At 32.0% G+C, this 15,904-nt stretch overlaps 1 protein-coding gene and 1 pseudogene across 1 annotated transcript; one reads left to right on the top strand and one right to left on the bottom strand.

The window, feature by feature from the left end:
* The first annotated feature begins 1,824 nt into the window (after nt 1-1,824).
* Nucleotides 1,825-2,727, top strand: LOC122310351. The gene is made up of 2 exons (XM_043124247.1): nt 1,825-2,267; nt 2,391-2,727. The coding sequence occupies exons 1-2, from the start codon at nt 1,825-1,827 to the stop codon at nt 2,725-2,727; spliced, it is 780 nt and encodes a 259-aa protein (XP_042980181.1).
* A 4,492-nt stretch (nt 2,728-7,219) lies between these two features.
* On the bottom strand, nt 7,220-9,839 carry LOC122311355 (annotated as a pseudogene).
* Between the last annotated feature and the right edge of the window lie 6,065 nt (nt 9,840-15,904).

Genomic DNA, 15,904 nt, shown 5'->3' with positions numbered 1-15,904 from the left:
AGTTTGTAGATGTCCAATTTTGTAATATTTCAATCATCTACAACTTTTACATCATCAAACAAAAAAAGGAAGGATCCAATTGTTTCGTGTCGTGAATATTATTGTTACAAGTTACAAATCAGAGAAAATGTCAGATCAATTTTGTTACTGTCTGGTCGCCTATTGCAACAATTTGTTGTTGATATGTATGTTAAGATCAAGACATCAAGATTAAATTATTTCTGTAGCAAACAACAACATATTCGATCTGAGTTATATTAAGGTATTGTTGATACTATTACACTTAGAGAAACTGATGCTTCTAATGTTGGAAAACAAATTATTCTGCCTTCGTTCAGAATAAGATATGCAAACGAAAATATATGGAAGCAATGACTTTAGTTCAGCGTTATGGTAAACCAGATATTTTTTTAACAATGACGTGCAATCGAAACTAGAAAGAAATTTTAAATGAATTATGCCCACATGAGGAGAGTCAAAATCGGCCGAATTTGGTTGCTCGGGTCTTTCGTGCAAAATTAGAAGAATTAAAGGATCGATTATTCAAGCAACAGATATTTGAAAAAGTCTCAGCATATATTTATGTTATTGAGCACCAAAAAATAGGGCTTCCACATGCACATTTTTTAATTATATTACAGAGATATTGGAAACTCTATGCGCCTGAATCTTTTGATGAGATTGTATCGGCAAGAATACCTGATAAAAATACAAATTTGTACTTGTATAATGCTGTTATCAAGCATATGATACATGGACCATGTGGAATGTTGAATCCAACAAATGTTTGCATGAAAAAAATGGTTGTTGCAAAAGTCAATATCCAAAAAATTTTGCATCAGGTACAACTGTTGGAAATGATTGCTTCCCAATACATAAGCGTTTTGACAATGGAATAACTGTCAAAATGAGAGGTCATAATTTGGATAACCGTTGGGTCGTTCCATATAATCCGTATTTGCTTGCAACATTTGACTGTCACATTAATGTCAAGATTTGTTCTACGATAAAAGCAATCAAATATCTTTATAAGTACATTTACAAAGGGCATGATCGTGTTGCTTTCAATTTAGTTTCCGAACAAAACAATCAACAATTTGATGAAATTCAACAATTCCAATCGGTCCGATGGATTGCTCCACCTGAAATTATGTGGAGAATATATGGTTGTTTCACTGTTAATGAAATGTACCCAGCAGTATATAGCTTACATTTACATCTTGAGAGTCAACACCAAGTAACTTTTCGAGCAAATGAAGACTTAATCAATGTTCTCAACTCTGATCGGTCTACAAAATCAATGTTAACATAATTTTTTGCATTAAACCGAGTAGATGAAAATGCCAGGACATTGTTGTACAAAGAATTTCTAAAATTTTATGTTTGGAACCAACAATACAAAGAGTGGACTTGTCGAAAAAAAAAACTGTTATAGGTCGAATAGTTACAGCAAATCCATTTGAATGTGAGAGGTATTATCTACGGATATTGCTAAATCATGTAAGAGGATCTTTGTCGTTTGAAGATCTTAGAACAGTTAATGGTGTTGTGGCTCCAACATTTCGTGAGGCAGCAACTATGCATGGTTTGCTACAGAGAGACAGTAGCTTAGAAGATTGTTTACATGAAGCATCTCTATATCAAATGCCGTCCAGTTTGAGATGACTATTTGCAAATATTTTGGTTTATTGTAATCCAATCAATCTGAGAGAGCTTTAGGAACGTTTTGAGTAATATATGTCAGTTGATTTTAGGTCGACTAAAGATTCTATGTTGAATGTAAGAATGCAAGTTTTGCGCTCAATCTATTTTACACTTGAATCAATGGGGAAAGACATTAATTCGTTCAATCTTCTTGATAACAACATTTGTTTTGATGAAGACCAATTCAAATTTAGAGAAATCGATGATAAATTAGCTGTTGAAATTCCAGAAGAAGATATTGTGGCATCAGAAGTCCTTAATAGTAAACAACGACATGTCTATAATTTAGTTTTGGGAAAGATTTTTTCAAATGAAGCTGCTACATTCTTTGTTGATGGCCCTGGTGGGACGGGGAATACATTCCTATATAAGGCACTTCTTGCTGCAGTAAGATCAAAAAAATTAGTCGCACTTGCAACTGCTTCATCTGATGTTGCTGCATCTATCCTTCCTGGAGGTCGAACAGCACACTCGCGCTTTAAAATTCCACTAGATACTGATGAACATAGCATATATTGTGTCAATAAACAAAGTGCCCTCGCAAAGTTACTACGTGTGGCAAGGTTAATTATATAGGATGAGGCCCCTATGTCAAGAAAACAACATATTGAAGCATTAGATAAAATGCTACGATACATTAATGATTCAGAGTTAACATTCGGTGGAAAAGTTGTCGTTTTTTGTAGAGATTTTCGCCAAGTTTTACCTGTGGTTCGTAAAGAAACAAGACAAGAAGATGTTGACGCCAGTTTGGTTTCTTCTTATTTGTGGCATACATTGATCAAGTTTCATTTGACTGAAAATATGCGAGCAAGATTGGATCCAGTCTTTTTAGAATATGTGTTAGAATTGGGCAACGGAATGCCACCAATCACAGTTGATGAAACTATAAAAATTCCTAATGGCATGCTTGTTCCCTGTGAAGATGACTATACTTCTTTGGATCATTTAATTGATGTTATTTTCCATGATATTCATGAATATTCAATAAATATTTCAGCTATGATGAATCGGGTCATATGAACACCAAAGAACAGTTATATTGATGAAATAAATGCATTGCTAATTTATAGATTTCCTGGTGAGCTTAAGCGATATTATAACTTTGATGAAGCAATAGATGTATCTGAACAATCAGTTATGGAGGATTTTTTAAATACTCTAACCCTAAATGGACTTCTTCCTCATGAATTGTTACTGAAGATAAACTATCCTATCATGTTGCTTAGAAACATTAATCTTTCAGAAGGACTATGCAACTGAACACGTCTAATTTGTCGAGCTTTTGATCTAAATGTCATTGATGCAGAAATTACAGTTGGGCACCAAAGCAGAAAAAGAGTCTTTATTCCAAGGATCTCATTCTTATCAAATGTTGATGAAAATAGTGGCTTCCCTTTCAAATAAACTCAATTCCCTATCAGATTAAATTTTGCAATGACTATAAATAAGGCACAAGGGCAAACATTGGATTTTGTTACAATATATTTACCTCAACCTGTTTTCTCACATGGTTAATTATATGTGACTTTACCAAGGGTAAAAACTGCATCTACAATAAGAATTTTAATACAGCCAGTGTCAACTGAAAGATCGAAAAAGAACTGCACAAAAAATATTGTCTATACGAAATTATTGAGATTAGAATCTTTAGATTAATGTTAAATGGGTAATGATTCAATTGTATAATTTGAGTCTAATTACTTCAATAAAATTGCCCATTGATATTTAATATTGTGTTTTTTAATTTATTATAATCTTCAATTCTCTTTGCAATTTTTTGTAATTTAGTATTAGGTTTACTATTCTTACACATTTAATATATTTGTATGTGAACAGCTTTAAAGATGCGAGCGGTTTATACATCGATAAAAGATATCACTCCAAGTACAAGAGATTGAAAAATCAAAATGATTGTGGCAAAGAAGTCACCCAAAATAACAGGTCAACGCTTATCAGTGAAGTACCAAAGCCTAACATTGATTGATCCAAATGTATAGTATTTATTTCTACCTATTGTCTTTTATTTATTTATTTATTTATTTATTTTGTGTATTAAAAACTGGTAAATGATTTTGTTATTTTTGCATTCTATCTATTAAGTTTTGTTATTTTTTTTATTTTTTTACTACTAATTTGTTGGGTCTTTTGATGTTTGATTTTTTTAAATCTTTGGCTTCCTTATATAAATATCGATGATATTCTATTAATTTAGTTCTCTTCCTGTAACACATTTAAAAACAAAAATTTTACACATAACTCAAAACAATTTAAAATCAAAGAAAATCATTATACTCAATTATTTATTACAATTTCTTTTTTTGTATATTATTCGTTACAATTTTTTATATTATACAGGAAAATCGGCTGCAAGCTGCGATATTTGATAAGGATATTGACTCACGACAAGATACTTTGCACATTTTCTAATCATATTACATCAGTAATGCATATGTGAAGCCATTAGATCCAAAGTATAGAATTGAATCTCATGAATATCAATGGATCTTAAATGCTAAAATGATAATTGAGGAAGTTGTAGCCACCAAAGTACCAATTCATTACGTTCAATGAATTAGATGCTTACAAGAATTTAATTGCAGAAATAGGTAATTCACTCTTTATTTTAGAATATTTAATTATTAATATACTAAAATTTTAAATCTTATTTGTCAGATATTTTAACTGTTGCAATCCAAATCAAGCCATGTAGAGAGATAACTTTAGCTCATGGACCAACAACTATTCAAGAGATATATATTATTGATCAATGGTAAAAATATTTTTTGGGTAGTTCACTCTTTTAGAATTATGTTTCAATTTTTATTTCTTGCATATTCTGCTAATTCTTTTTTTTTTATTTCAATTTTGTAGCTTAAATCCCATATGTTTAACTATTTAGGGCCGATTTGTGCAAGATGAATGCAAAAAAATCTCGAAAATAATTGAAACAAAGCCAATTATACTTGGAACAAAAATAAGAGTTGGTTCTTATAATGGTATTTTTAATAATTAACAATCTTATATTTTCTTTTACATTGTATATACTTGTATTAATTATGATGCCTATTTCCAATGAAGGATTATCTCTATCATCACGTCCAAAAATTAAATTTATGATCAATCCTGTTATTTCTGAGGCAACTTCATTTCAAGAGTGGTAATCATCATACATAAGTCATTATTTGTTTCATACCATTTGAATATTGAAATCTCCATATTTTTATTTCTTATATTGTATTTGTTTTTATGAATTTTAAGGGCGACGATTAATTATTTATTACTCAAGAGTATTATTGCAAAAAGCTTGACATACCCGTCTGCATCTCTATCTTCTGTTAGTATTCGGGAAATAATCAAGAATTGTGATGTTGCTGAGTTCATCAAAAGTTTGCAACCCATGGCGATAAAATCCTATTATTAGTAACAAATTCAAATATTTATACAATCAACTCTTCTAAAAAATTATTTCTAATGTAATGCAGAAAACAAAATTTTGGATAAAGGCAAAGATAATTGTGGTTGATTTGCGCCAGATATTTTTTTACATGTCATGTATTGGCTGTAATAAAGGAACTGGATATGATTATAATGATAGATTTCTTTGTTACCATTGCAAACACCAAAGCATTTCCCAATCACGGTATGTATCTTTCAAATTTTTTGTTTGATAATTTATGTATATGATAGATTTAATGTATGTTTTTTATTGATTCTAACTTAAAATGATATTTCTATCAAATTTATAGCTGTCGAACATATGTTGAACTCGACGATGGTACAGGAAGACTATCTGCTGTTATGTTTGGTGAAGTTATAGAAAAAGCATTCGGTTGTTTGGCAGTTGAGCTTATGAATCATACTAGAGATGTACGTCTTCTTATTTTCCATTCGCCTTATTGTTGTGAGTAGAAAAGTCTATCTCAAAATTTTTAACATATTTAATACATTATCAATAAATACATTGAGGTTTATATTAAAAAAACTATTAAAAGTAAATTATAACAAAAATCGTTTAAATTGATTTTTATATACTTGTCTATTATGTTAATTTTGTTTTTATTTATAACATGCATAGTAATTTAATTAAGAACATTGCATACAAAAATTTGTGTTAATTTATAAGACATAAATTTCCAGCATATAAGGTATTTAAATTTTTATTAATTATGCAATTATAATTAAAAATTTCTTTTGTAGAAACATTTATCATATATAGAAAATCTTGTGGCACAAGTTTCACAGAAAGAGTGGAAGATTGAACTTTTAGTAGACCTCGATCGACTCAACTAAAAGCAGTACAAGAATTTCAATGTCGTCTCTATCGATGTTATACAGGATGACACAAAATGATGGATCAGAGTAAAAACATCAAATGACTCATATTTTTAACTGATGTTTTTGTTGGGCTTGTATTAAACTTATCGCATGCAATTTTCCTAAAACTATCGATGCTATAAATATGTGTTGGACTATGTTATGTTTTGAACTAATGTTTTTGTTGGGCTTGTATTAAATTTATCACATGAAACTTTCCTAAAACTATTGATGCTATAAATATATGTTGGACTATGTTATGTTTTGAACTAATATTTTTTGTTGAGCTTGTATTAAACTTATCACATGAAACTTTACTAAAACTATCGATGTTATAAATATGTGTTAGACTATGTCATATTTTGAACTAATATTTTTATCTTTTAATTTATACAAGCATGTAATTATTATACTATTCTTAACTATCATTACCCTAAATATTTGCTAGATTTCACATTTTTTTCCATATGCTTTAAATTATTGATTGAAATCAATTTTTTTTTATGAAATATATACTATTTTTTTAAATAATTATTTCATTAAAATAGATAAATATGCATTGCACGTTGTTCCTACCTAATATATATATATATATATGTACATATCTTCTTTTTTTCTTTTGTATGAGCAAAAGTGTATAAATAAAGGACCAACGAGTTGAAATCTAGCTATTTGGAGATAAAAGATGTGCCCATTTGAGAGTCATGACTCAAAATGAAAATACTACTTCCTACGACATTAAAATAACTAATAAAAGTATCATTATGTTACTAAATCACCATCATTATAAAATATGATTACATCAAATTCGAAGCCACAGATCACATATTGAGCGAGAGGTCCACTTGCTAATCAGAGAGGGCAAAGTTTGAAGATTCCTCGTATATATTGTATACTTGGATTCAGAGAACAAGAAGAGAGAAAAGGTCACTGTAGCCTCTGGATCGGTGTCTGCATTGAGTTGGGCTGCCAAATAAAAGTCCACCTCTTCACTGGATATATAGTTTCTTCCCAAGACTATGCCGGATTCAAGCCCATGATCAAAATGCCTTCAAATGCGATCGGATTCCTTTGGAAACAATGAACGATTTGGACAGATAATACAGAAACCCAGCATAACCAACTAAGAAATATAGATACAGCAATCGTAAATTCAAAACAATATCAGAAAACAATTATCAAATTCCTAACTAAAACATGGTCCTTTTAATCTCCCATGAAATAACCACAACTCTGTAAGTGATTCGACTCTTACTGCAGATTATTTAACAGAACAGTTATATATGGAATCTGAGAAGTAGAAGCTAAATAATTCAAGGATTACAAGCAATAATACTTCATAGATATTATATCTGTATTAGTTGAAAATCCTGCATGCCTAGGATGACTAACAATCGGATCCGGACATTGAGCTGTAGAGGAAAGGACATGGAGGTGCAGAAACCTCAAGAATGCCTTCTAGCATATGAGTGACTTCTCTCATGGATGGCCTCAATGATGGCAGATCCTGAACACACCAAATTGCCACTTTCACCGACTTCTGCACCATCCTCAAATCACTCAAAGCCTCTTCATCATTTTCCACCAATTTCTCCAACTTCCCTTTGCTATAGCATTCGTAAGCCCATTCGATTAGTATTGCTGCCTTCTCCATCTCAATTTCCACACATCTTCTGCAGCAAATGATCTCCAACAGCATGACTCCAAAACTATAGACATCCACCTTTACAGTGACAGGTGTGTTCCTGAACCACTCTGGTGCAACATACCCTTTAGTCCCCCTGATACCGGTGAGAGTCCGAGTCTGGTGGTTCATCAATAGTTTTGCCAATCCGAAGTCTGAAATTTTGGGCGTAAAAGAATCGTCCAAGAGTATTTTTGAGGCTTTATGTCGCAGTGAATGATTTGAGTGCTGCATTCTTCATGTAAGTACACAAGACCTCTAGCAATTCCTGATGCAATCTGCATTCTTCGTTGCCAACTTGGTCTTAAAACCCCAAAGAGAAAACTCGACAACGAGCCATTGTACATAAACTCATACACCAAAAGTCGGTGTTCACCTTCGTCACAGTAGCCAACCAACCGGACCAGATTCTTATGGTGAGTTTGGCCGATCACAGTCACCTCAGTTTTAAACTCCTTCTCTCCATCCTTCAAAACTTTGTCTAATTTCTTGACTGCAACTTTTTTGCTGTAACTCGATACCAATACCCCTTTGTAAACATTGCCAAAAGAACCCCTGCCCAATTCTTCTTTGAACCCATCAGTGGCTTCTTCAAGCTCTTTGTATGTAAAAGAACGCAAATTCATCTCTGGGTCTTTTGTGTTTAAGACACTGTAGAAGTTTGGTAGTTTTCGCTGCCACATGCAACAGACAACTAGAAAAATTGAAGCTAAAGAAAACAAGTTCAAAAATGCAGATGCGCCTAGGAGTACAGCGAGGATTAATATTTCTTTATTCTGCTTTCCTCCGCCGGGATTCGGATTCTGGGAAGGGCTATTATATTCTGATTTCAATGTCTTGAACAGAGCTTTTCTATCAACGGTACTCATGTTCAATCTGCCGTTAGAAAGCGGTAATTTCTTCTTCCAACATCTTCCTATACCATCATTATACTTTGGGTCCTGGAAAATGGCGACTGCACAAAAACAATCACGCAGGCAAGATGTCCTGCATTCAAATTCTGTTGTAGGTTGCAGCAGGTCATAGTCAGCTAAAGGCCAATCCACGAACTTCATGTCCAATAATTCATAATATTCCTCTGCAATCACAGATCCCTTCTGGTCACATTGCTGCATATAGCTTGTATTGTCTGGTTTGCAGCCACCATACTTGTCATATACATCCATGAGAGAAAACCCAGGGGGGCATTGGCAATTTGTCTTACCAGTTGGAGCCAATGCACAGATACTGTTATACCCACAAGGGCCACTTCCTAAATAGTCTAAAATGCTGAGGCAGATGTTTTCAGGAACAGACCTGACAGTGGACCAGCTTTGGTTGCCATTATTGAATTTCTTTGGGTGAGCATAGAGTCTGAAAACTCCATCAAAATCGAGTGTTGCCCTGTAGTATGACTCCTCCCCATTGACCCCGCTCTCTGATGTAAGATTCGATATATTTCCACTGGGCGAGTTTCTGTTTTGTAGATAGCCTGACTTGTCCAATATCAGCTCTAAAACGTTCAGAACTCTATAGTAAGCGTCATAAGGGTTTTCGGTATATACATCGATTTGATTAAGCATCAGATCATAATTATCAGTTAAACGGAGCTGAAATTTACCCTGCTGGAAATTGCTTTCGGATCGACTAGACAAAAGGCTGTTCCCCACACCGAATACTTGGGCTGGTAAAATGGTGTCGGTCGGATTCTTGAAGCTTTCCCATATGATGCTTGTGTTTGTGCTCGTTATCACCAAGTTTCCAGTGTCGATCATGGCCCCGTGAGATATCGGAACATTTACAGGGTTGTCAGAAGCCCATAACGACAACCCATCTGATTTTGTGAGCACAAGCTGTCCGGCGGTAGTGAGCTTCACGATTGAATCTCGATCTGCCGGGTAATCTCTGTTTGCAGACCAAACTATGGTTTTTTCTGGTATCGTAGCGAACCAGATTGCGAGAAGGAACTGCTCTTCTTGACCTGGAAGGCTGCGGAATCCGAATACAAAATCTCCAGATGGTGAAGTCGCCCAAGGCAAGCTGTCATTAGTGGCAACGAGATAAGAACCCACAGTTACGTTGTTAAAAGCTTGAGACATTGCAGAAGGAATATGGGAGACCATAACAGGGACAAAAAGAAGAAGAAGATGAAGAAGCAATTGCAGTGTTTAAAAAAAAATTTAAAAAAAAATGTAAAAAAAAATTTATGTATAGACTTTAGCTTCTACAATTTAAAAAAAAAAAAAAATTGAAAAAAAAATGTAGAGCAGCAGACATGTTCAAAATTTGCAGTGTTTGTTTGTTTGTTTTTTTTCTTTTTTTAAAGACAACACAAGAAAATGATCTCTATTATTATCAACGACATGTAGTTGGAGGCAAAAACTTCTGACTGACTTTCCTAGCTTTTAATTAGTGTGCAAAGGGATTCATTTATGAAGGGTAAAAGGAGTTTTTAGACTTTCTTGCTTTTCGTGCTTCCAACCCTCCGTGCATTCTCGCACTTTTTTTTTTTATCTATTATTGTTTTATTGGTTTAATGAAAAAATATCAATTTCTTTTTTAGAAAAAAGGAAAAGAAAACACAGAAGATACATCTGCTAAAAAATGGAGAAAATATATATATTTAAAGTGGAATATATTATATTTTACCTGTATGTATTATATATGTTATTTGTGTCAACATAGAGAAGTTGAGAACTTGTATATATATTACCAATTAACTAATGTTGTATTAAATATATTTTTAGTTTATGAAAATTATCATAATTGACAATTTCAAAGTGTCATATCATGAGAATAGCCAAAGCTAGGGCTACAAACGAACAGAGCTGCTCGTGAATAATTTAAGATTGACTTGTATAAACTCGACTCGAACTCGGTTCATTTAATATATGAGTTGTTCGTGATCACTAATATTGATTCAAATATTAAACGAGCAAAACTCGTATAATCTCGACTCGATTCAGTTTAAACTTATAAACAATATTTATATAAACTCGATTCGACTCGTTTTGAGGTTGTCATAATACTCGTAATATTTATATATATTTACATATATACTTACATATATTCTTTTATTATATATTTTATATGCTATATATATTATTTTTTATATTTTGTATAAGTAATATATGTTGTTATTTTAAGTTTATGTATAAGTAACATATTTTATTATTTTACAATAATAATGTATTAAGTTCATAAAATAATTATTGAGTTAAATATAAAATGTTTATAAAAATAAACAACTCTAATTGATTGTGACACTTTCTTAACTAATCATATTTTGATTATTTGGTCATATTTAATATTATATCAAAGATAATTGAATACTTTAATATTAAATTAATAGCTTTATTATGTAACTTTTTAAATGACTTTATAATGTATTAGGCATTTTTGATGCCATATGTATTGGAAAGTGACCATGAATCAATATTACATTAATATTTGATAGGCTTATATTTTAGTATGTGTATATAGCTCATATCAAGTTAAAATTGATTAAGAGAAATAATCTCATTTATTTCTTAAAAAATAGAAAAAAAAAATCTCATTTTTGCTTAAGCCAACCAAAAAATAAAATAAAATTGTGGATCAGATTTAAACTGAGCTCGTATCAACTCGTATATTTTTTATATTTGAGTTCGAGTCGAGTTCGATCATCATTTATATTAGACAAGTCGAGCTCGATCAAAAAATTTTAATATTTTTCGAGCTCGAGTTGAGTTCGAATTGATATATATATATATATATATATACTAAACAAGCTCTTGACCTCCTGTTCGAATTCAATTCGATTCGATTCGTTTTGTTTGTAGCCCTAGTCAAAGCTCAAAGCAGGCCATGCAGGAAAACTAGCCTAGTTTTGGCTGGACCAACATATTTGAAATGATTTTACCCGATAATAGTTAGTATCCATTTAATGTAATTAACTGCATGGAATTTTAATTATTTTACTAGTAAAATATATTAATAATATTACATACAGTCATTTTTATATTATTTACACATTTTATTAATGCGATTAATTGTATTAATTTTTTTAATACACAATTAATTATATAATAGAATGCACAAAAGAGTATAAAAAAATTACTATACATAAAATTTTTGAAAATATATATAAGTAGCGTTTTGGTTTTAATTAATTTATACAAAATAGAAACCATCAAATTCAAGTACTGAATTAAATAGATTAATAGAGGTTCTCGATTCTCGATCAACCCTTAATCGATTTGTAACATTAATTTTGACAAGTTTTCACTGTTGTTGAAAAGAATCGAAACAAAAAGTTGTGCTCAGAAAATAAATTTTCTTCCCAAATAGGGGGAAAAAATGCCATTTTTTCTATTTCTGATTATCATTTCTTAGAGCACTCCTAATGGATACTTTAAAATATATTTTTTTTAAAATAAAGAAAAAAATTTTCAAAATTACCTTCCACCCGATCTTTTATTTTAAAGGAATTTTAGAGTTTGCTATAAGGAAGTCGTTACATTTGTAGAAGCCTGTACACGGTTGTAAATATTTTTTTATTCATTTCTCACATATCCATACTTTTTTTATTATATGACATTGTATATATAAAAATATTACAAATATCAAGAGATATGAAAATATCATTGATAAATAGAGAAAATATTTGAAATGAATAAAAAATATTAAAAAGTATAATATTTAAATAGTATAAAGAAAAAATAAATAAGCTGATGTATAATATATTGTAAAAATCAGTATATAAAATAAAAAAAATGAGTTTTGATGATATATTTTAAAGAATAGGATATAAAATTCATTGTGAGTGCTCTTAGAAAATCGACAAACTTTATACACTCTACTCCTAAAAATCCATATATGATCTATCTATATATATATATATATATACCACATGAGATTTCAGTCTTTCTTTTGCCAAAGGCTAATTCATGATTTTTTCTTTTTTTCTTTTTTTGTTTTTTTTTTTTTTTGTTTTTTAAGATAAAGACAGTAGTCTAGTTTTATTAATAACCCTCAGTTATAACGGAAAAAAACCATAGTTACAAATCAGAAGTCTGGGGATTACAAATATTCAAAAAGACCAAAACCGAGGCAGCAAAAAAAATCCTAGCCATCAAACTAAATTACATAATGACAAAACAATTACATTACCACAAGACAACCAACCGAATAAAAAAATAAAAATAAAAATACCACATGCAAGAAAAAAGATAAAGAGTAAGCAAATAATAGCATATCAAAGAAAAAAGAAGCAATAAGAAGTGTACCTCGCTACGATATTTGCGAGTATGGCAAACCAATTCTATCCATGCACAAGAGATCTCTTAACTTGTTGGGCAAAGTACCTCTATCCTCAAACAAATCCATATTAGGACCCCCAGTACTAAGCTTAGCAAAAAAATCAGCTACAGCATTTCCTTCTCGAAATACATGACTCACTCTATAATCCAGGCAATTAAGGCAAGCCTGAAGCTCGTCCCAATAATCTTCAAGATACTAAATATTGCACTCTCCTTTTCGAATCCAGTTAACCAAAATTTGAGAATCTGTCTCAATATCAACTTGAAAAAACCATGTTGACAGCACCTCCTGACACCTTCCAGAAAACTTCTCAATTAAACAAAACTATTAGAACCCTAGCCTAAGGAAACAGAACAAGCCGCACACATCTTACCACTGGCATCACAAATGACAACCCCAACCCTAGCCGAACCAAGATTCTCCAAACTACTTCCATCAATGTTAAGCTTAACTTTATCCTACAGGGGCAGGGTCCATTTCACCACAGAAACCTTATTAAGTTTAGGAGACATAATCAAAATATCCAACCTCTTCAAAATGGCAACATCTTGACTAGGAAACTTCAAATGACTTCTATTCAATTGCATGATTCTACAAATCCAAATCTTAATAACATGTCAAACCGTCTCAACCGTATCAGTTTGACCATCATACCTAGCTTTATATCGCCTGTCCCAAAGTTTCCAAGAAACAATGGATGAATGAAGGCCAAACTTAGTCCGCACTTGAGAAGACTTACTAGCACAATGAAACCAGAAATCAATTTGTTCCTGCCAAGTATGGAAAACACCCACATGCAAACCTAACTGAATTAACACCATACGCCAAATTTGTTTTGCGAAATCACCAGTGCAAAGAACATGATTAATATCCTCCATCTGGTCTGAAACATAGCAATTACACTTAGATGCCATAGGAATCCCAGCCATTTTAATCTTAACATCCACACTCGGGCAATTATTCAAAGCCCTTCACATCATAATGGAAATTTTTTTAAGAAGATTATTGTGACATATCCAATGGGCCCAAGCGAGAGGAGGCGCACGAATCCTGATGAATCCCAAACACTTTAAGTAGAAAAACTACCATCATTCTCCTTCAACCAAATCAATATGTCCTGCCCCTCTTTCTGCCTAGCCAAAAATTGATACAAACCAGTAGCTTTATGTTGACCCACAAGCCTTTTCAAGAGAGGGATATCCCAACCATTTTCAATGCGACATTCTTTAATCTTATATCGGGTAATCAAGAACTAGATAGTAGGCATGGAGGGGACCATCCTCCTCCCAATTATCATACCAGAAAGAGAGATTACCCTCCCTCACAAGCCATTTAGAATTATTCAAGACTTCCAGAATACTATTGACAATAGACTTCCAAAACTGAGTACCCTTGTTCGGCGCCAAAAGGGTTAGATGCTTACCCCTAACATACGTACTTTAGAAAAGAAATCTGCCCACAAAGACTACTAGACATCAAACGCCAGGCAAGTTTAATGTGTAAAGCCCTTTGAATATCTTCAAAGTCCCTTATACCTAGCCCTCCTTCTATAAGGCGACAAATCTTCTTCCAAAACACTCATTTTCTTTTACTTTTTCCTTTAGATTCTCTCCAAAAGAAAGAACTCAGAAGTATGTTCAACTCCTTGATCACACCTTAGGGATATGTAAAATAGCAAATAAATGAGTGGCCATACTCGAAAGAACATGACGCAACAAACTAGTTCTCCCACCAATAGAAAGTAACTTCATCTTCCAACCTACAATTTTCTTTTTAACTTTTCCTAGTAAATCACTTGGAAGGAATTTTTTTTTTTTTTTTTTTTGGTGAGCAAAGATTACAAGGCGGAAAAAATAAAAAATAATACTAGATATATTGTAATTCACGTCGTATGTGGTCCCTCCCCTTTGCCGCAACACTTTTACAAGCTAGAAATGCTATCATTTGACTGTTAAGAGTTTGGCTCACGCCATAAAACGTTAATACAGGGTAATTTTTACAATTTTTTAGATAATTTGTTTTAAGTGATGAGGATATTTATAAAATAATTTATAAAAGTAACCATCAATTTACAAAAATTCTTTCGATTTAAAACATGATTATACGTGTATCATTGCTCTTGCGGTATTCCCCTCCCAAATTCTGTAAATTCCTCAATATCAATACAATTTCATGATTCAACCTGTACTATCATCTCCTGAATTCCTCGACAGCTATGGGATTCAAGTGTCATAACGAATTCATTAATCCAGCAAAATGCAATATATATATATATATATGTTGAAGCACATTTCAACGAAAATTCGTATGGATTTGTTTATTTATTGTGTATAAATAAAACTGTATCCGAAAAGTGTTGTGAAAAACGATGCACGAAAATAAAGTAAAACAAAAAATCAATCATATGATACAAAGATTTGCATGGTTGACAACATGTCTATGTTCACAAAATTACAAAAGATTTTTTCTTTTAAAGTTCAATACATAGTGCGACAAAATAAAATACGAAACTGTATAGAATGGTACAATATATATATGGTGAAAAACCCTAATTAGGGTCATTAGCACATAAACCCTAATTAGAAGTCGTGTTGGACAAAGACACAAAAAATCTATCAAAAAACTTAAAACGAATCCTTATCGAGTCGAGTCATCAAATCGGACCGCCGAAAGGATAAACAAGACTCCACACAAACAATCCCAGCACAAAAAGTGAAATCATTTGTTAATTTTGAACTCAAGCCTACCCTATAAGCCATTATTGGATCTCATTTTCGTATTTTTCTTCATTTCCTTGTGTTTATCTAATTAGCAAATCGCCTTCAAAGATGATGATGTTATTCAATCTCATTATGTATGCTTCCGAAATAGGAGTTTAAGTGCAACCTAGTTTCATCACTTATTTCTATGGGCACCGAA

The sequence above is a fragment of the Carya illinoinensis genome, chromosome 5 (genome assembly GCF_018687715.1).
Source record: "Carya illinoinensis cultivar Pawnee chromosome 5, C.illinoinensisPawnee_v1, whole genome shotgun sequence".
NCBI classification, from domain to species: domain Eukaryota; kingdom Viridiplantae; phylum Streptophyta; class Magnoliopsida; order Fagales; family Juglandaceae; genus Carya; species Carya illinoinensis.
Note: the sequence above shows the minus strand (reverse complement) of the source record. Positions and strands in the feature narration are given on the sequence as shown.

Bases quoted from the DNA above. Each gene is read 5' to 3' on its own strand.
- LOC122310351 (XM_043124247.1), top strand. From the start codon at position 1,825: ATGGGGAAAGACATTAATTCGTTCAATCTTCTTGATAACAACATTTGT. The intron at 2,268-2,390 runs GTTAATTATATA...CGTTTTTTGTAG, and splicing joins AAGTTACTACGTGTGGCAAG to AGATTTTCGCCAAGTTTTAC.